At 45.8% G+C, this 19,924-nt stretch overlaps 1 protein-coding gene and 3 long non-coding RNA genes across 8 annotated transcripts in view; 1 reads left to right on the top strand and 3 right to left on the bottom strand.

The window, feature by feature from the left end:
• Positions 1 to 19,924, top strand: part of LOC110515405 (oxysterol-binding protein-related protein 10-like) — a 110,088-nt gene that overhangs the window by 76,415 nt on the left and 13,749 nt on the right. Inside the window, exon 9 of the mRNA XM_036935030.1 lies at positions 13,044 to 13,770. Coding sequence (XP_036790925.1) covers positions 13,044 to 13,770 — 727 coding nt within the window. The remainder of the gene's footprint in view (positions 1 to 13,043; positions 13,771 to 19,924) is intronic.
• LOC118937325 lies at positions 302 to 1,935 on the bottom strand. Of its 5 annotated transcripts, none has more exons than XR_005034594.1 (4): positions 1,700 to 1,935; positions 1,490 to 1,613; positions 1,280 to 1,403; positions 302 to 790 (listed from the first exon to the last, which is right to left on the bottom strand). It is a non-coding gene; the product is annotated as an uncharacterized LOC118937325 (long non-coding RNA). The 5 variants fall into 5 exon arrangements; XR_005034591.1 differs by having other exon boundaries at positions 1,459 to 1,613; positions 1,669 to 1,736; XR_005034590.1 differs by having other exon boundaries at positions 1,280 to 1,372; positions 1,459 to 1,613; positions 1,669 to 1,736.
• On the bottom strand, positions 17,707 to 18,255 carry LOC118937328. The gene is made up of 3 exons (XR_005034597.1): positions 18,083 to 18,255; positions 17,935 to 18,017; positions 17,707 to 17,872 (listed from the first exon to the last, which is right to left on the bottom strand). It is a non-coding gene; the product is annotated as an uncharacterized LOC118937328 (long non-coding RNA).
• On the bottom strand, positions 18,425 to 18,893 carry LOC118937327. Its single transcript, XR_005034596.1, has 3 exons — positions 18,762 to 18,893; positions 18,594 to 18,696; positions 18,425 to 18,528 (listed from the first exon to the last, which is right to left on the bottom strand). It is a non-coding gene; the product is annotated as an uncharacterized LOC118937327 (long non-coding RNA).

The following is a 19,924-nucleotide window of genomic DNA, read 5'->3' as shown; positions in this document are numbered from 1 at the left end:
GCAGCCAGGTGAGTGCAGTGACAGCGCCTGACTGAACTCACGATTGTCTGTGGCACAGCTGCTCTGCTCATGTGGTTCGATGAACCCCACCGCGTGTGATGTTAGACTGAACCGTAATGGGGATTATATATATATATATATATGGGGATTATATCACATAATGCAGGTTATAATCTGGTTTAGTGATTATAGCTTCATCACCTAGACCACTTAGTGATTATAACTTCATCACCTAGACCCCTTAGTGATTATAACTTCATCACCTAGACCACTTAGTGATTATAACTTCATCACCTAGACCCCTTAGTGATTATAACTTCATCACCTAGACCCCTTAGTGATTATAACTTCATCACCTAGACCCCTTAGTGATTATAACTTCATCACCTAGACCCCTTAGTGATTATAACTTCATCACCTAGACCCCTTAGTGATTATAACTTCATCACCTAGACCCCTTAGTGATTATAACTTCATCACCTAGACCCCTTAGTGATTATAGCTTCATGACCTAGACCCCTTAGTGATTATAACTTCATCACCTAGACCCCTTAGTGATTATAGCTTCATCACCTAGACCCCTTAGTGATTATAACTTCATCACCTAGACCCCTTAGTGATTATAGCTTCATCACCTAGACCCCTTAGTGATTATAACTTCATCACCTAGACCCCTTAGTGATTATAACTTCATCACCTAGACCCCTTAGTGATTATAACTTCATCACCTAGACCCCTTAGTGATTATAACTTCATCACCTAGACCCCTTAGTGATTATAGCTTCATCACCTAGACCCCTTAGTGATTATAACTTCATCACCCTTAGTGATTATAGCTTCATCACCTAGACCCCTTAGTGATTATAGCTTCATCACCTAGACCCCTTAGTGATTATAACTTCATCACCTAGACCCCTTAGTGATTATAACTTCATCACCTAGACCCCTTAGTGATTATAACTTCATCACCTAGACCCCTTAGTGATTATAACTTCATCACCTAGACCCCTTAGTGATTATAGCTTCATCACCTAGACCCCTTAGTGATTATAACTTCATCACCTAGACCCCTTAGTGATTATAACTTCATCACCTAGACCCCTTAGTGATTATAACTTCATCACCTAGACCCCTTAGTGATTATAACTTCATCACCTAGACCCCTTAGTGATTATAGCTTCATCACCTAGACCCCTTAGTGATTATAACTTCATCACCTAGACCCCTTAGTGATTATAACTTCATCACCTAGACCCCTTAGTGATTATAACTTCATCACCTAGACCCCTTAGTGATTATAACTTCATCACCTAGACCCCTTAGTGATTATAACTTCATCACCTAGACCCCTTAGTGATTATAACTTCATCACCTAGACCCCTTAGTGATTATAGCTTCATCACCTAGACCCCTTAGTGATTATAACTTCATCACCCTTAGTGATTATAGCTTCATCACCTAGACCCCTTAGTGATTATAGCTTCATCACCTAGACCCCTTAGTGATTATAACTTCATCACCTAGACCCCTTAGTGATTATAACTTCATCACCTAGACCCCTTAGTGATTATAACTTCATCACCTAGACCCCTTAGTGATTATAACTTCATCACCTAGACCCCTTAGTGATTATAGCTTCATCACCCTTAGTGATTATAACTTCATCACCTAGACCCCTTAGTGATTATAACTTCATCACCTAGACCCCTTAGTGATTATAGCTTCATCACCTAGACCCCTTAGTGATTATAGCTTCATCACCTAGACCCCTTAGTGATTATAACTTCATCACCTAGACCCCTTAGTGATTATAGCTTCATCACCTAGACCCCTTAGTGATTATAACTTCATCACCCTTAGTGATTATAACTTCATCACCTAGACCCCTTAGTGAATATAGCTTCATCACCTAGACCCCTTAGTGATTATAACTTCATCACCTAGACCCCTTAGTGATTATAGCTTCATCACCTAGACCCCTTAGTGATTATAACTTCATCACCTAGACCCCTTAGTGATTATAACTTCATCACCTAGACCCCTTAGTGATTATAACTTCATCACCTAGACCCCTTAGTGATTATAACTTCATCACCTAGACCCCTTAGTGATTATAACTTCATCACCTAGACCCCTTAGTGATTATAACTTCATCACCTAGACCCCTTAGTGATTATAACTTCATCACCTAGACCCCTTAGTGATTATAACTTCATCACCTAGACCCCTTAGTGATTATAGCTTCATCACCTAGACCCCTTAGTGATTATAGCTTCATCACCTAGACCCCTTAGTGATTATAACTTCATCACCTAGACCCCTTAGTGATTATAGCTTCATCACCTAGACCCCTTAGTTATTATAGCTTCATCACCTAGACCTCTGTTAACCAACAGACACACAGCACCCTGACTAGTTTATTCACCCATACACTCCAGCTCAGTCAGTCACTCCTTCAGTCAGTCAGTCAGTCAGTCAGTCAGTCAGTCCCTCAGTCAGTCAGTCAGTCCCTCAGTCAGTCAGTCAGTCCCTCAGTTAGTCAATCAGTCAGTCAGTCAGTCGGCCCCTCAGTCAGTCAGTCAGTCAGTCCCTCAGTCAGTCAGTCAGTCAGTCCCTCAGTCAGTCAGTCAGTCAGTCCTTCAGTCAGTCAGTCAGTCCCTCAGTCAGTCAGTCAGTCAGTCCTTCAGTCAGTCAGTCAGTCAGTCAGTCAGTCAGTCAGTCCCTCAGTCAGTCAGTCAGTCCCTCAGTTAGTCAATCAGTCAGTCAGTCCCTCAGTCAGTCAGTCACTTCCTCAGTCAGTCAGTCAGTCAGTCCCTCAGTCAGTCAGTCAGTCGGCCCCTCAGTCAGTCAGTCAGTCAGTCAGTCCCTCAGTCAGTCAGTCAGTCAGTTCCTCAGTCAGTCAGTCAGTCAGTCCTTCAGTCAGTCAGTCAGTCCCTCAGTCAGTCAGTCAGTCAGTCCTTCAGTCAGTCAGTCAGTCAGTCAGTCAGTCCCTCAATCAGTCAGTCAGTCAGTCAGTCAATCCTTCAGTCAGTCAGTCCCTCAGTCAGTCAGTCAGTCAGTCAGTCAGTTACTCCCTCAGTCAGTCAGTCAGTCCCTCAGTCAGTCAGTCAGTCCTTCAGTCAGTCAGTCAGTCCCTCAGTCAGTCAGTCCCTTAGTCCCTCAGTCAGTCAGTCAGTCAGTCCCTCAGTCAGTCAGTCAGTCACTCCCTCAGTCAGTCAGTCCCTCAGTCAGTCAGGCAGTCCTTCAGTCAGTCAGTCAGTCAGTCAGTCCCTCAGTCAGTCAGTCAGTCCCTCAGTCAGTCAGTCAGTCAGTCCCTCAGTCAGTCAGTCAGTCACTCCCTCAGTCAGTCAGTCCCTCAGTCAGTCAGGCAGTCCTTCAGTCAGTCAGTCAGTCAGTCAGTCAGTCCCTCAGTCAGTCAGTCAGTCCCTCAGTCAGTCAGTCCCTCAGTCAGTCAGTCAGTCAGTCAGGCAGTCCTTCAGTCAGGCAGTCCTTCAGTCAGTCAGTCAGTCAGTCAGTCCCTCAGTCAGTCAGACAGTCCTTCAGTCAGTCAGTCCCTCAGTCAGTCAGTCAGTCAGTCCTTCAGTCATTCAGTCAGTCAGTCAGTCAGTCCCTCAGTCAGTCAGTCACTTCCTCAGTCAGTCAGTCAGTCAGTCAGTCCCTCAGTCAGTCAGTCAGTCAGTCCCTCAGTCAGTCAGTCAGTCAGTCAGTCAGTCCTTCAGTCAGTCAGTCAGTCCCTCAGTCAGTCAGTCAGTCCCTCAGTCAGTCAGTCAGTCAGTCCCTCAGTCAGTCAGTCAGTCCCTCAGTCAGTCAGTCAGTCAGTCAGTCCTTCAGTCAGTCAGTCAGTCCCTCAGTCAGTCAGTCAGTCAGTCAGTCAGTCAGTCAGTCCCTCAGTCAGTCAGTCACTTCCTCAGTCAGTCAGTCAGTCAGTCCCTCAGTCAGTTAGTCAGTCAGTCCCTCAGTCAGTCAGTCCCTCAGTCAGTCAGTCAGTCAGTCCCTCAGTCAGTCAGTCAGTCAGTTCTTCAGTCAGTCAGTCAGTCCCTCAGTCAGTCAGTCAGTCCTTCAGTCAGTCAGTCAGTCCTTCAGTCAGTCAGTCAGTCCCTCAGTCAGTCAGTCAGTCAGTCAGTCCTTCAGTCAGTCAGTCAGTCAGTCAGTCCCTCAGTCAGTCAGTCAGTCAGTCAGTCCTTCAGTCAGTCAGTCAGTCCCTCAGTCAGTCAGTCAGTCAGTCAGTCAGTCAGTCAGTCAGTCCTTCAGTCAGTCAGTCAGTCCCTCAGTCAGTCAGTCAGTCAGTCCCTCAGTCAGTCAGTCAGTCACTTCCTCAGTCAGTCAGTCAGTCAGTCAGTCCCTCAGTCAGTCAGTCAGTCAGTCCCTCAGTCAGTCAGTCAGTCAGTCAGTCCTTCAGTCAGTCAGTCAGTCAGTCAGTCAGTCCCTCAGTCAGTCAGTCAGTCCCTCAGTCAGTCAGTCAGTCAGTCCTTCAGTCAGTCAGTCAGTCCCTCAGTCAGTCAGTCAGTCAGTCAGTCCCTCAGTCAGTCAGTCACTTCCTCAGTCAGTCAGTCAGTCAGTCCCTCAGTCAGTTAGTCAGTCAGTCCCTCAGTCAGTCAGTCAGTCCCTCAGTCAGTCAGTCAGTCAGTCCCTCAGTCAGTCAGTCAGTCAGTCAGTCCTTCAGTCAGTCAGTCAGTCCTTCAGTCCCTCAGTCAGTCAGTCAGTCAGTCCTTCAGTCAGTCAGTCAGTCAGTCAGTCCCTCAGTTAGTCAGTCAGTCAGTCAGTCAGTCCTTCAGTCAGTCAGTCAGTCCCTCAGTCAGTCAGTCAGTCAGTCAGTCCCTCAGTCAGTCAGTCAGTCAGTCCCTCAGTCAGTCAGTCAGTCAGTCAGTCCTTCAGTCAGTCAGTCAGTCAGTCAGTCAGTCCCTCAGTCAGTCAGTCAGTCCCTCAGTCAGTCAGTCAGTCAGTCAGTCAGTCCCTCAGTCAGTCAGTCAGTCCCTCAGTCAGTCAGTCAGTCAGTCCTTCAGTCAGTCAGTCAGTCCCTCAGTCAGTCAGTCAGTCAGTCAGTCCCTCAGTCAGTCAGTCACTTCCTCAGTCAGTCAGTCAGTCCCTCAGTCAGTTAGTCAGTCAGTCCCTCAGTCAGTCAGTCAGTCAGTCCCTCAGTCAGTCAGTCAGTCAGTCCTTCAGTCAGTCAGTCAGTCCCTCAGTCAGTCAGTCAGTCCTTCAGTCAGTCAGTCAGTCAGTCCTTCAGTCAGTCAGTCACTCCCTCAGTCAGTCAGTCAGTCAGTCAGTCCTTCAGTCAGTCAGTCAGTCAGTCCCTCAGTCAGTCAGTCAGTCAGTCAGTCAGTCAGTCCTTCAGTCAGTCAGTCAGTCCCTCAGTCAGTCAGTCAGTCAGTCAGTCCTTCAGTCAGTCAGTCAGTCCCTCAGTCAGTCAGTCAGTCAGTCAGTTACTCCCTCAGTCAGTCAGTCAGTCCCTCAGTCAGTCAGTCAGTCAGTCCTTCAGTCAGTCAGTCAGTCCCTCAGTCAGTCAGTCAGTCAGTCCCTCAGTCAGTCAGTCAGTCAGTCAGTCCCTCAGTCAGTCAGTCAGTCAGGCAGTCCTTCAGTCAGGCAGTCCTTCAGTCAGTCAGTCAGTCAGTCCCTCAGTCAGTCAGGCAGTCCTTCAGTCAGTCAGTCAGTCAGTCAGTCAGTCGGTCCCTCAGTCAGTCAGTCAGTCCCTCAGTCAGTCAGTCAGTCAGTCCTTCAGTCAGTCAGTTAGTCCCTCAGTCAGTCAGTCAGTCAGTCACTCCCTCAGTCAGTCAGTCAGTCAGGCAGTCCTTCAGTCAGGCAGTCCTTCAGTCAGTCAGTCAGTCAGTCAGTCAGTCAGTCAGTCCCTCAGTCAGTCAGGCAGTCCTTCAGTCAGTCAGTCCCTCAGTCAGTCAGTCAGTCCCTCAGTCAGTCAGTCAGTCAGTCAGGCAGTCCTTCAGTCAGTCAGTCCCTCAGTCAGTCAGTCAGTCAGTCCCTCTGTCAGTCAGTCAGTCAGTCAGTCCTTCAGTCAGTCAGTCAGTCCCTCAGTCAGTCAGTCAGTCAGTCAGTCCCTCAGTCAGTCAGTCAGTCAGGCAGTCCTTCAGTCAGGCAGTCCTTCAGTCAGTCAGTCAGTCAGTCCCTCAGTCAGTCAGGCAGTCCTTCAGTCAGTCAGTCAGTCAGTCAGTCAGTCGGTCCCTCAGTCAGTCAGTCAGTCCCTCAGTCAGTCAGTCAGTCAGTCCTTCAGTCAGTCAGTTAGTCCCTCAGTCAGTCAGTCAGTCAGTCACTCCCTCAGTCAGTCAGTCAGTCAGGCAGTCCTTCAGTCAGGCAGTCCTTCAGTCAGTCAGTCAGTCAGTCAGTCAGTCAGTCAGTCCCTCAGTCAGTCAGGCAGTCCTTCAGTCAGTCAGTCCCTCAGTCAGTCAGTCAGTCCCTCAGTCAGTCAGTCAGTCAGTCAGGCAGTCCTTCAGTCAGTCAGTCCCTCAGTCAGTCAGTCAGTCAGTCCCTCTGTCAGTCAGTCAGTCAGTCAGTCCTTCAGTCAGTCAGTCAGTCCCTCAGTCAGTCAGTCAGTCAGTCCCTCAGTCAGTCAGTCCCTCAGTCAGTCAGTCAGTCCTTCAGTCAGTCAGTCAGTCAGTCAGTCCCTCAGTCAGTCAGTCAGTCAGTCAGTCCTTCAGTCAGTCAGTCACTCCCTCAGTCAGTCAGTCAGTCAGGTAGTCCTTCAGTCAGGCAGTCCTTCAGTCAGTCAGTCAGTCAGTCAGTCAGTCCCTCAGTCAGTCAGTCAGTCCTTCAGTCAGTCAGTCCCTCAGTCAGTCAGTCAGTCAGTCCTTCAGTCAGTCAGTCAGTCAGTCAGTCAGTCCCTCAGTCAGTCAGTCAGTCCCTCAGTCAGTCAGTCAGTCAGTCCTTCAGTCAGTCAGTCAGTCCCTCAGTCAGTCAGTCAGTCAGTCCCTCAGTCAGTCAGTCAGTCAGTCAGTCAGTCAGTCAGTCAGTCCCTCAGTCAGTCAGTCAGTTAGTCAGTCCCTCAGTCAGTCAGGCAGTCCTTCAGTCAGTCAGTCCCTCAGTCAGTCAGTCAGTCAGTCCTTCAGTCAGTCAGTCAGTCAGTCAGTCCCTCAGTCAGTCAGTCAGTCCCTCAGTCAGTCAGTCAGTCAGTCAGTCCTTCAGTCAGTCAGTCAGTCCCTCAGTCAGTCAGTCAGTCAGTCAGTCAGTCAGTCAGTCCTTCAGTCAGTCAGTCAGTCAGTCAGTCAGTCAGTCAGTCACTTCCTCAGTCAGTCAGTCAGTCAGTTAGCCAGTCTCCCTCAGTCCAACATCCCACCACCCATTCAGAGATGTTCCGTCTCTTTCCCTCCTCACATGGGCCTCTCTCTCTGGCTGCAGGCCATGGATTGATCCTGTGATTGTAGGATAGTGAGTTTCAGTATCAGGACTGTTATGTGAATATAAACTCTAACCATGGAGAACAGTTCTGTTGCCTAACTAATGCTACTTTACGTAATGTGATAAGCAGTTAGTTTGGTAACTCCTTGTATTATATTTTGATGGAAATCCTAGACGACACTGGGTCAGATGTTACACTGTTTTGAAATAGATTTGTATAATTGCTGATATACATTTGCGTCATTAAGCAGACAATGTTATCCAGAGAGACTTACAGGCAGTGCGTTCAACTAAGGTTAGGTAGGTCATTCCCTCCGTACTGATGTAAACTACTGTGGTAACTGGTGTAAACTACTGTGTTAACTGATAAACTACTGTGATAACTGGTGTAAACTACTGTGGTAACTGGTGTAAACTACTGTGTTAACTGCTAAACTACTGTGATAACTGGTGTGTAAACTACTGTGTTAACTGCTAAACTACTGTGATAACTGGTGTAAACTACTGTGGTAGCTGGTGTGTAAACTACTGTGGTAACTGGTGTGTAAACTACTGTGTTAACTGGTGTGTAAACTACTGTGTTAACTGGTGTGTAAACTACTGTGTTAACTGCTAAACTACTGTGATAACTGGTGTAAACTACTGTGGTAACTGGTGTGTAAACTACTGTGGTAACTGGTGTGTAAACTACTGTGTTAACTGCTAAACTACTGTGATAACTGGTGTGTAAACTACTGTGGTAACTGATGTGTAAACTACTGTGGTAACTGATGTAAACTACTGTGTTAACTGGTGTAAACTACTGTGTTGCCTGGTGTAAACTACTGTGTTAACTGGTGTGTAAACTACTGTGTTAACTGGTGTGTAAACTACTGTGTTAACTGGTTTGTAAACTACTGTGTTAACTGGTGTGTAAACTACTGTGTTAACTGGTATGTAAATTAATTAATGCCTGGTGTGTAAACTACTGTGGTAACTGATGTAATCTACTGTGGTAACTGATGTAAACTATTGTGTTAACTGGTGCGTAAACTACTGTGTTAACTGGTGTGTAAACTACTGTGTTAACTGGTGTGTAAACTACTGTGTTAACTGGTGTAAACTACTGTGTTAACTGGTGTAAACTACTGTGTTAACTGGTGTGTAAACTACTGTGATAACTGGTGTGTAAACTACTGTGTTAACTGGTGTAAACTACTGTGTTAACTGGTGTGTAAACTATGGTGTAAAATTGTGTGTAAACTACTGTGTTAACTGGTGTAAACTACTGTGTTGCCTGGTGTGTAAACTACTGTGTTAACTGGTGTAAACTACTGTGTTAACTGGTGTAAACTACTGTGTTAACTGGTGTAAACTACTGTGTTAACTGGTGTGTAAACTACTGTGCAAACTAGTGTGTAAACTACTGTGTTAACTGGTGTAAACTACTGTGTTAACTGGTGTGTAAACTACTGTGTTAACTGGTGTGTGAACTACTGTGTTAACTGCTAAACTACTGTGATAACTGGTGTGTAAACTACTGTGGTAACTGATGTGTAAACTACTGTGTTAACTGGTGTGTAAACTGCTGTGTTAAATGGTGTGTAAACTACTGTGTTAAATGGTGTGTAAACTACTGTGTTAACTGGTGTGTAAACTACTGTGTAAACTGGTGTGTAAACTACTGTGTTAACTGGTGTAAACTACTGTGTAAACTGGTGTAAACTACTGTGTTAACTGGTGTGTAAACTACTGTGCAAACTAGTGTGTAAACTACTGTGTTAACTGTTGTAAACTACTGTGTTAACTGGTGTGTAAACTACTGTGTTAACTGGTGTGTAAACTACTGTGTAAACTGGTGTGTAAACTACTGTGTTAACTGGTGTGTAAACTACTGTGTTAACTGGTGTAAACTATTGTGTTAACTGGTGTAAACTTTTGTGTTAACTGGTGTAAACTACTGTGTTAACTGGTGTAAACTACTGTGTTAACTGGTGTGTAAACTACTGTGTTAACTGGTGTGTAAACTACTGTGTTAACTGGTGTGTAAACTACTGTGTTAACTGGTGTGTAAACTACTGTGTTAACTGGTGTGTAATCTACTGTGTTAACTGGTGTGTAAACTACTGTGTTAACTGGTGTGTAAACTACTGTGTTAACTGGTGTAAGCTACTGTGTTAACTGGTGTAATAACAGCTGTTCTCAGTAGAGATGGATCCAGGTGTTTTATCTCTTTCTGGCTGTCTGTAATGTCCCAGACCACGGAGGCTGTTGATGAGGATAATGATGTTTGGCAGAGACTGATGTTTCTGATAGTGGGGTCTGGGCTGTGTCCCAATTGTCTACCCTTTAGGGCTCTCTGGTAAAATAGTAGTGTACTTGGGGAAAATAGGTTTCCATTTTGGGCCACATCCCTGATAGGCCTGATGTGGATGGGGGACGGGCCATTACAGAGGCCTGAGCGTGGATCCACAGGGGACCAGCATGTACATCCCTGATAGGCCTGATGTGGATCCACAGGGGACCAGCATGTACATCCCTGATAGGCCTGATGTGGATCCACAGTGGACCAGCATGTACATCCCTGATAGGCGTGTGTGTGTGTGTGTGTGTGTGTGTGTGTGTGTGTGTGTGTGTGTGTGTGTGTGTGTGTGTGTGTGTGTACAGTGTGTGTTCGTGTGTACAGTGTGTGTGGACAGTGTGTGTGGACAGTGTGTGTGTACAGTGTGTATGTGTACAGTGTGTATGTGTACAGTATGTTTGTGTGTACAGTATGTGTGTGTGTGTTTTTTTGTAAGCTCATTACTTTTAAGTACTGCAAACAAATCAGACTGAGCCTATTTGATAAGTAAATATCACCACAGACCAGTCTGTGATTAATATATTTTATTCTCCACAGGAATGGACGGAGAGGGACTCAATTCCATTTCTTTTCCATTTCTCTCTCACCTCTATTTTCTCTCTCTCTCTCTCTCTCTCTCTCTCTCTCTCTCTCTCTCTCTCTCTCTCTCACCTCTATTTCTCTCTCTCTCTCTCTCTCACACCTCTATTTCTCTATCTCTCTCTCACACCTCTATTTCTCCCTCTCTCTCTCTCTCTATCTTCTCAATTCAATTCAATTCAAATTGCTTTATTAGCATGACGTGACAATGTACATATTGCCAAAGCTTAATTTGGAGAATTACAATATTAACATAATTAATAATGATCAATATTGTTTCCACAGGAATGGACGAAGAGGGACTCAATTCCATTTCTTTTCCATTTCTCTCTCACCTCTATTTATTTATATATTTTTTCTCTCTCTCTCTCTCTCTCTCTCTCTCTCTCTCTCTCTCTCTCTCTCACACCTCTATTTCTCTCTCTCTCTCGCACCTCTCTCTCTCTCTCTCACCTCTATTTCTCTCTCTCTCTCTATCTTCTCTCTCTCTCTCTCTCTCTCTCTCACACACCTCAATTTCTCTCTCTCTCTCACACCTCTATTTCTCTCTCTCACCTTTATTTCTCTCTCTCTCTATCTTCTCAATTCAATTCAATTCAAGGCTGAGACCGTGTGTTTTGGTAGATAAACCAAGCATTAGGCTGAGACCGGGTGTTTTGGTAGATAAACCAAGCATTAGGCTGAGACCATGTGTTTTGGTAGATAAACCAAGCATTAGGCTGAGACCATGTGTTTTGGTAGATAAACCAAGCATTAGGCTGAGACCATGTGTTTTGGTAGATAAACCAAGCATTAGGCTGAGACCATGTGTTTTGGTAGATAAACCAAGCATTAGGCTGAGACCATGTGTTTTGGTAGATAAACCAAGCATTAGGCTGAGACCGTGTGTTTTGGTAGATAAACCAAGCATTAGGCTGAGACCATGTGTTTTGGTAGATAAACCAAGCATTAGGCTGAGACCATGTGTTTTGGTAGATAAACCAAAATAATTACAATATTAACATAATTCATAATGATCAATATTGTCAACGGGACAACAGTAACAACAATAACCAAGGGTCAAAACAACCAGACATTCAACAATACCAATAAGCATAGAGGACATGTGCAGGTTGATTGGTCTGTCAGACAGTAGTACGCTGCCAACCCACAGCTCTCTGCGTCCTCCCCCAACAGGACGGGGAGCCCACTCTCATCAGAGAGGTATTTGAAACCTTGAATAAGGGTTTCAATTTTTTAAAACAATTTTGTCAGGAAATGCAGCTCCGTCTCAGGTTCTGCTGTACTGTTTATTTAGGGCCAGATAGCACTGCATTTTGCTTTGTGTTTGTGTTTCCCAATAAGCAATAATCTCTGTCTTTTTCTTTCTCTCTGTCACTCTCTCTTAATTACATTTCAATTTCAATTTCAATTTAAGGGCTTTATTGGCCAAAGCAAGTGATGTAGATAACAAACATAAGTGAAATATACAATAACATTAAACATTACACTAAACAAATTCCAAAAGAATGAAGACATTTCTAATGTCATATTATGTCCAAATAGTTCAAGTACAAAAGGGAAAATAAATAAGCATAAATATGGGTTGTATTTACAATGGTGTTTGTTCTTCACTGGTTGCCCTTTTCTTGTGGCAACAGGTCACACATCTTGCTGCTGTGATGTCACACTGTGGTATTTCACCCAGTAGATATGGGAGTTTATCAAAATTGGATTTGTTTTCGAATTCTTTGTGGATCTGTGTAATCTGAAGGAAATGTGTCTCTCTAATATGGTCATACATTGGGCAGGAGGTTAGGAAGTGCAGCTCAGTTTCCACCTCATTTTGTGGGCAGTGAGCACATAGCCTGTCTTCTCTTGAGAGCCATGTCTGTCTACGGCGGCCTTTCTCAATAGCAAGGTTATGCTCACTGAGTCTATACTTAGTCAAAGCTTTCCTTAAGTTTGGGTCAGTCACAGTGGTCAGGTATTCTGCCGCTGTGTACTCTCTGTTTAGGGCCAAATAGCATTGTAGTGTGCTCTGTTTTTTTTTGTTAATTCTTTCCAATGTGTCAAGTAATTATCTTTTTGTTTTGTCATTATTTGGTTGGGTCTAATTGTGTTGCTGTCCTCTCTCTCCTTCTCCTTCCTTCCTCTCTCTCTCTCTCTCTTTCACCTTCTTCTCTCTCTCTCTCCTTCTCCTTCTTCTCTCTCTCCCTCTCCTTCCTCTTTCTCTCTCCCTCTCCTTCCTCTCTCTCTCTCCCTCTCCTTCCTCTCTCTCTCTCTCCTCTCCCTCTCTCTCTTTCCCTCTCCTTCCTCTCTCTCTCCCTCTCCTTCCTCTCTCTCTCTCCTCTCTCTCTCTCCCTCTCCTTCCTCTCTCTCTCCTCTCTCTCTCTTTCTCTCTCTCCCTCTCCTTCCTTTCTCTCTCCTCTCTCTCTCTCTCTCTCCCTCTTCTTCCTCTCCCTGTCTCCCTCTCCTTGCTCTCTCTCTCTCTCCTCTCTCTCCTCTCTCCCTCTCCTTCCTCTCTCTCTCTCTCCCTCTCCTTCCTCTCTCTCTCCTCTCCTTCCTCTCTCTCTTTCCCTCTCCTTCCTCTCTCTCTCCCTCTCCTTCCTCTCTCTCTCTCTCTCCCCTCTCTCTCTCTCTACCTCTCCTTCCTCTCTCTCTCCTCTCTCTCTCTCTTGCTCTCTCTCCCTCTCCTTCCTCTCTCTCTCCTCTCTCTCTCTCCCCTCTCCTTCCTCTCTCTGTCTCCCTCTCCGTCTTCTCTCTCTCTCCTCTCTCTCTCTCCTTCTCCTTTCTACAGGTGGTACTCCCTACCTTTATCCTGGAGAAGCGTTCCCTCCTAGAGATGTACGCTAACTTCATGGCTCACCCAGACATGTTCCTGAACATTACCACGGGAACCACCCCAGAGGAGCGCATCGTCCGATTCGTGGAATACTACCTGACCGCCTTTCACGAGGGGCGCAAGGGTGCCGTGGCCAAGAAACCCTACAACCCCATCCTGGGAGAGAGTTTCAGGTGTTCCTGGGACGTCCCTCGAGAGAGAGTCCACTCACTGAGGACCATGAGCTCTGTCCCTAACACTAACACGACACCTACTTCAAACCCCCCCCCTAACCCCGCCTCTTCCTCTAGAGGCTCTTCCCCTAAACCCGCCTCTTCCTCTAGAGTCTCTTCCCCTAACCCCGCCTCTTCCTCTAACCCCGCCTCTTCCTCTAGAGGCTCTTCCCCTAACCCCGCCTCTTCCTCTAGAGGCTCTTCCCCTAAACCCGCCTGTTCCTCTAGAGGCTCTTCCCCTAACCCCGCCTCTTCCTCTAGAGCCTCCCGCCGGACAGGGACGGAGGGCGGGGGTGCTCAGACAGAGGACTGTTACCGGGTAAGGTTTGTGGCGGAGCAGGTGTCACACCACCCACCCGTCACTGGGTTCTACTGCGAGTGTAAAGAGAGGAACATGTGCGTCAACACCCACGTCTGGACCCGAAGCAAGTTCATGGGCATGTCCATCGGAGTGTCTATGGTCGGGGAAGGTGAGCATTACTGCACAGTGCTGGATCTAGTTAGGACTAGTTTGTTGCTACTGTTACTATGGGTTACAGTGAACAGCACCTACTGAGAGCCAGCTATACAGTAGTTATGACTAGGGGTTACAGTGTACAGCACCTACTGAGAGCCAGCTAGACTACTTATGACTAGGGGTTACAGTGAACAGCACCTACTGAGAGCCAGCTATACAGTAGTTATGACTAGGGGTTACAGTGTACAGCACCTACTGAGAGCCAGCTAGACTACTTATGACTAGGGGTTACAGTGAACAGCACCTACTGAGAGCCAGCTATACAGTAGTTATGACTAGGGGTTACAGTGTACAGCACCTACTGAGAGCCAGCTATACAGTAGTTATGACTAGGGGTTACAGTGAACAGCACCTACTGAGAGCCAGCTATACAGTAGTTATGACTAGAGGTTACAGTGTACAGCGCCTACTGAGAGCCAGCAATACAATAGTTATGACTAGGGGTTACAGTGTACAGCACCTACTGAGAGCCAGCTAGACTACTTATGACTAGGGGTTACAGTGTACAGCACCTACTGAGAGCCAGCTAGACTACTTATGACTAGGGGTTACAGTGAACAGCACCTACTGAGAGCCAGCTATACAGTAGTTATGAATAGGGGTTACAGTGTACATTACCTACTGAGAGCCAGCAATACAGTAGTTATAACTAGGGGTTACAGTACCTACTGAGAGCCAGCTATACAGTAGTTATAACTAGGGGTTACAGTACCTACTGAGAGCCAGCTATACAGTAGTTATGACTAGGGGTTACAGTACCTACTGAGAGCCAGCTATACAGTAGTTATAACTAGGGGTTACAGTGTACAGCGCCTACTGAGAGCCAGCAATACAGTAGTTATGACTAGGGGTTACAGTACCTACTGAGAGCCAGCTATACAGTAGTTATGACTAGGGGTTACAGTGTACAGCGCCTAACTGTAGTTCTAGGTAGGTGTTAGTGTTCTGGAACTGTTGACAGATACAGCTACTGTAGTTCTAGGTAGGTGTTAGTGTTCTGGAACTGTTGACAGACACAGCTACGGTAGTTCTAGGTAGGTGTTAGTGTTCTGGAACTGTTGACAGATACAGCTACTGTAGTTCTAGGGAGGTGTTAGTGTTCTGGAACTGTTGACAGACAGCTACTGTAGTTCTAGGTAGGTGTTAGTGTTCTGGAACTGTTGACAGATACAGCTACTGTAGTTCTAGGTAGGTGTTAGTGTTCTGGAACTGTTGACAGATACAGCTACTGTAGTTCTAGGTAGGTGTTAGTGTTCTGGAACTGTTGACAGATACAGTTACTGTAGTTCTAGGTAGGTGTTAGTGTTCTGGAACTGTTGACAGACAGCTACTGTAGTTCTAGGTAGGTGTTAGTGTTCTGGAACTGTTGACAGACACAGCTAACTTAGTTATGACTGGAACCAGGAGTTTTAACTAACAATGTGACCTGACAGAGAAACCCTGGTAAGACCCAAATTAGTGTTTGTTATGTTGCCGTTGGTGATCCGTCATGGTAGTCATGGATCCTGTATGAAACGTGTGACTGTTATAATAGTGTTTGTTATGTTGCCGTTGGTGATCCGTCAGGTACTGTACAGTAATAACATCGATGACAGGTCCAGACAGTCTACGGTTGATAAGAGGTGACTGACTGAAAGCTTGTGTCAACTCTCTGTTTTTAAAGTTCCTTAATCACATTCCAGGGTTTAATTAGAGTTTAAAGGAGTTTTAGGCTTTAGTGTCTTGTTTTAATCCAAAGTAATCGCATTAGGATTGAAAGTAGCATATAATTGGCTGACTGGCAGTGTCCCGTCGAGCAGGTGAAGCACGGGAAGACTGTAGTGTGTTGTACCACTCTTAGTGAAGACTGTAGTGTGTTGTACCACTCTTAGTGAAGTATGGGAAGACTGTAGTGTGTTGGACCACTCTTAGTGAAGTATGGGAAGACTGTAGTGTGTTGGACCACTCTTAGTGAAGACTGTAGTGTGTTGGACCACTCTTAGTGAAGACTGTAGTGTGTTGGACCACTCTTAGTGAAGACTGTAGTGTGTTGTACCTCTCTTAGTGAAGACTGTAGTGTGTTGGACCACTCTTAGTGAAGACTGTAGTGTGTTGGACCACTCTTAGTGAAGACTGTAGTGTGTTGTACCTCTCTTAGTGAAGCACGGGAAGACTGTAGTGTGTTGGACCACTCTTAGTGAAGACTGTAGTGTGTTGTACCACTCTTAGTGAAGACTGTAGTGTGTTGTACCACTCTTAGTGAAGACTGTAGTGTGTTGGACCACTCTTAGTGAAGACTGTAGTGTGTTGGACCACTCTTAGTGAAGACTGTAGTGTGTTGTACCACTCTTAGTGAAGACTGTAGTGTGTTGTACCACTCTTAGTGAAGACTGTAGTGTGTTGTACCACTCGGGAAGACTGTAGTGTGTTGGACCACTCTTAGTGAAGACTGTAGTGTGTTGTACCACTCTTAGTGAAGTATGGGAAGACTGTAGTGTGTTGGACCACTCTTAGTGAAGACTGTAGTGTGTTGGACCACTCTTAGTGAAGACTGTAGTGTGTTGGACCACTCTTAGTGAAGACTGTAGTGTGTTGGACCACTCTTAGTGAAGCACGGGAAGACTGTAGTGTGTTGTACCACTCTTAGTGAAGACTGTAGTGTGTTGGACCACTCTTAGTGAAGACTGTAGTGTGTTGGACCACTCTTAGTGAAGTATGGGAAGACTGTAGTGTGTTGGACCACTCTTAGTGAAGACTGTAGTGTGTTGTACCACTCTTAGTGAAGCACGGGAAGACTGTAGTGTGTTGTACCACTCTTAGTGAAGACTGTAGTGTGTTGGACCACTCTTAGTGAAGACTGTAGTGTGTTGGACCACTCTTAGTGAAGACTGTAGTGTGTTGGACCACTCTTAGTGAAGACTGTAGTGTGTTGGACCACTCTTAGTGAAGACTGTAGTGTGTTGGACCACTCTTAGTGAAGACTGTAGTGTGTTGTACTTCTCTTAGTGAAGACTGTAGTGTGTTGGACCACTCTTAGTGAAGACTGTAGTGTGTTATACCACTCTTAGTGAAGACTGTAGTGTGTTGTACCACTCTTAGTGAAGACTGTAGTGTGTTGTACCTCTGGATACTGTGTGTAGAGCGCTGAGGGAGGACTGTAGTGTGTTGTACCTCTAGATACTGTGTGTAGAGCGCTGAGGGAGGTCTGTAGTGTGTTGTACCTCTGGATACTGTGTGTAGAGCACTGAGGGAGGTCTGTAGTGTGTTGTACCTCTGGATACTGTGTGTAGAGCGCTGAGGGACGTCAGACTAAACATGTCTTCTTGATGATCAACTGTTTACCGAAAGCTAAACATTCCTGAAAACGTTTATTTGTGTCTTTAATATTGCAGAACACACTGAGCAGATTCAGCCCTTCTCCACGTTGATGTCAAATAGTTGACCCTTTAACAACAAACATGTTTTTGCTTCGTAATAAAGTCTGTTTAATTGAATGATTATCAAAGCAGTTTCTGACATTATGCTATCCTGAGTCTCACGGACAATTAGTCCTCTCAGTAATTAGGACAGCATGAATTACTAACGAGGACGGTCTCCTTGTCTCCCCCCTGAGTCATAGCAGATATGCTAATGAAAACCAGGAGAGAGAACACATATGGTGAGGGGGTGGTGTGTGTGTGTGTGATGGTAGAGGTGTGTGTGTGTTGGGGGGGGGGGGGGGGGGGGGGGTGATGGGGAGATGTGTGTTGTGGTTGTCAAATCAAGTAAAACTTTATTCGTCACGTGCGCCAAATTCAACAAGTGTGAACTTAGCAGACGCTTGAAGAGACAGAGGATTGTGATGGTCAACCTGGTAGTCTGATATAGAGACCTGGTAGTCTGATATAGAGACAGGGGATTGTGATGGTCAACCTGGTAGTCTGATATAGAGACAGGGGATTGTGATGGTCAACCTGGTAGTCTGATATAGAGACAGGGGATTGTGATGGTCAACCTGGTAGTCTGATATAGAGACAGGGGATTGTGATGGTCAACCTGGTAGTCTGATATAGAGACAGGGGATTGTGATGGTCAACCTGGTAGCCTGATATAGAGACCTGGTAGCCTGATATAGAGACAGAGGATTGTGATGGTCAACCTGGTAGTCTGATATAGAGACAGGGGATTGTGATGGTCAACCTGGTAGTCTGATATAGAGACCTGGTAGTCTGATATAGAGACCTGGTAGTCTGATACAGGGGATTGTGATGGTCAACCTGGTAGTCTGAGACCTGGTAGTCTGAGACAGGGGATTGTGATGGTCAACCTGGTAGTCTGATATAGAGACAGGGGATTGTGATGGTCAACCTGGTAGTCTGATATAGAGACAGGGGATTGTGATGGTCAACCTGGTAGTCTGATATAGAGACAGGGGATTGTGATGGTCAACCTGGTAGTCTGATATAGAGACAGGGGATTGTGATGGTCACCGTGATGGTCTGATACAGAGGATTGTGATGGTCAACCTGGTAGTCTGATATAGAGACAGGGGATTGTGATGGTCAACCTGGTAGTCTGATATAGAGACAGTGGATTGTGATGGTCAACCTGGTAGTCTGATATAGAGACCTGGTAGCCTGATATAGAGACAGAGGATTGTGATGGTCAACCTGGTAGTCTGATATAGAGACAGGGGATTGTGATGGTCAACCTGGTAGTCTGATATAGAGACCTGGTAGTCTGATATAGAGACCTGGTAGTCTGATACAGGGGATTGTGATGGTCAACCTGGTAGTCTGAGACCTGGTAGTCTGAGACAGGGGATTGTGATGGTCAACCTGGTAGTCTGATATAGAGACAGGGGATTGTGATGGTCAACCTGGTAGTCTGATATAGAGACCTGGTAGTCTGATATAGAGACCTGGTAGTCTGATACAGGGGATTGTGATGGTCAACCTGGTAGTCTGAGACCTGGTAGTCTGAGACAGGGGATTGTGATGGTCAACCTGGTAGTCTGATATAGAGACAGGGGATTGTGATGGTCAACCTGGTAGTCTGATATAGAGACAGGGGATTGTGATGGTCAACCTGGTAGTCTGATATAGAGACAGGGGATTGTGATGGTCACCGTGATGGTCTGATACAGAGGATTGTGATGGTCAACCTGGTAGTCTGATATAGAGACAGGGGATTGTGATGGTCAACCTGGTAGTCTGATATAGAGACAGTGGATTGTGATGGTCAACCTGGTAGTCTGATATAGAGACAGGGGATTGTGATGGTCAACCTGGTAGTCTGATATAGAGACAGGGGATTGTGATGGTCAACCTGGTAGTCTGATATAGAGACAGGGGATTGTGATGGTCACCGTGATGGTCTGATACGGAGGATTGTGATGGTCAACCTGGTAGTCTGATATAGAGACAGGGGATTGTGATGGTCAACCTGGTAGTCTGATATAGAGACAGTGGATTGTGATGGTCAACCTGGTAGTCTGATATAGAGACAGGGGATTGTGATGGTCAACCTGGTAGTCTGATATAGAGACAGGGGATTGTGATGGTCAACCTGGTAGTCTGATATAGAGACAGGGGATTGTGATGGTCAACGTGGTGGTCTGATACAGAGGATTGTGATGGTCAACCTGGTAGTCTGATATAGAGACAGGGGATTGTGATGGTCAACGTGGTGGTCTGATATAGAGACAGGGGATTGTGATGGTCAACCTGGTAGTCTGATATAGAGACAGGGGATTGTGATGGTCAACCTGGTAGTCTGATATAGAGACAGGGGATTGTGATGGTCAACCTGGTAGTCTGATATAGAGACAGGGGATTGTGATGGTCAACCTGGTAGTCTGATATAGAGACAGGGGATTGTGATGGTCAACCTGGTAGTCTGATATAGAGACAGGGGATTGTGATGGTCAACGTGGTGGTTTGATACAGAGGATTGTGATGGTCAACCTGGTAGTCTGATATAGAGACAGGGGATTGTGATGGTCAACGTGGTGGTCTGATATAGAGACACAGGATTGTGATGGTCACCGTGATGGTCTGATACAGAGGATTGTGATGGTCAACCTGGTAGTCTGATATAGAGACAGGGGATTGTGATGGTCAACCTGGTAGTCTGATATAGAGACAGGG

This window comes from Oncorhynchus mykiss, chromosome 2 (genome assembly GCF_013265735.2).
Source record: "Oncorhynchus mykiss isolate Arlee chromosome 2, USDA_OmykA_1.1, whole genome shotgun sequence".
Lineage (NCBI taxonomy): Eukaryota > Metazoa > Chordata > Actinopteri > Salmoniformes > Salmonidae > Oncorhynchus > Oncorhynchus mykiss.
This window is presented reverse-complemented; position numbering and strand designations above follow the sequence as displayed.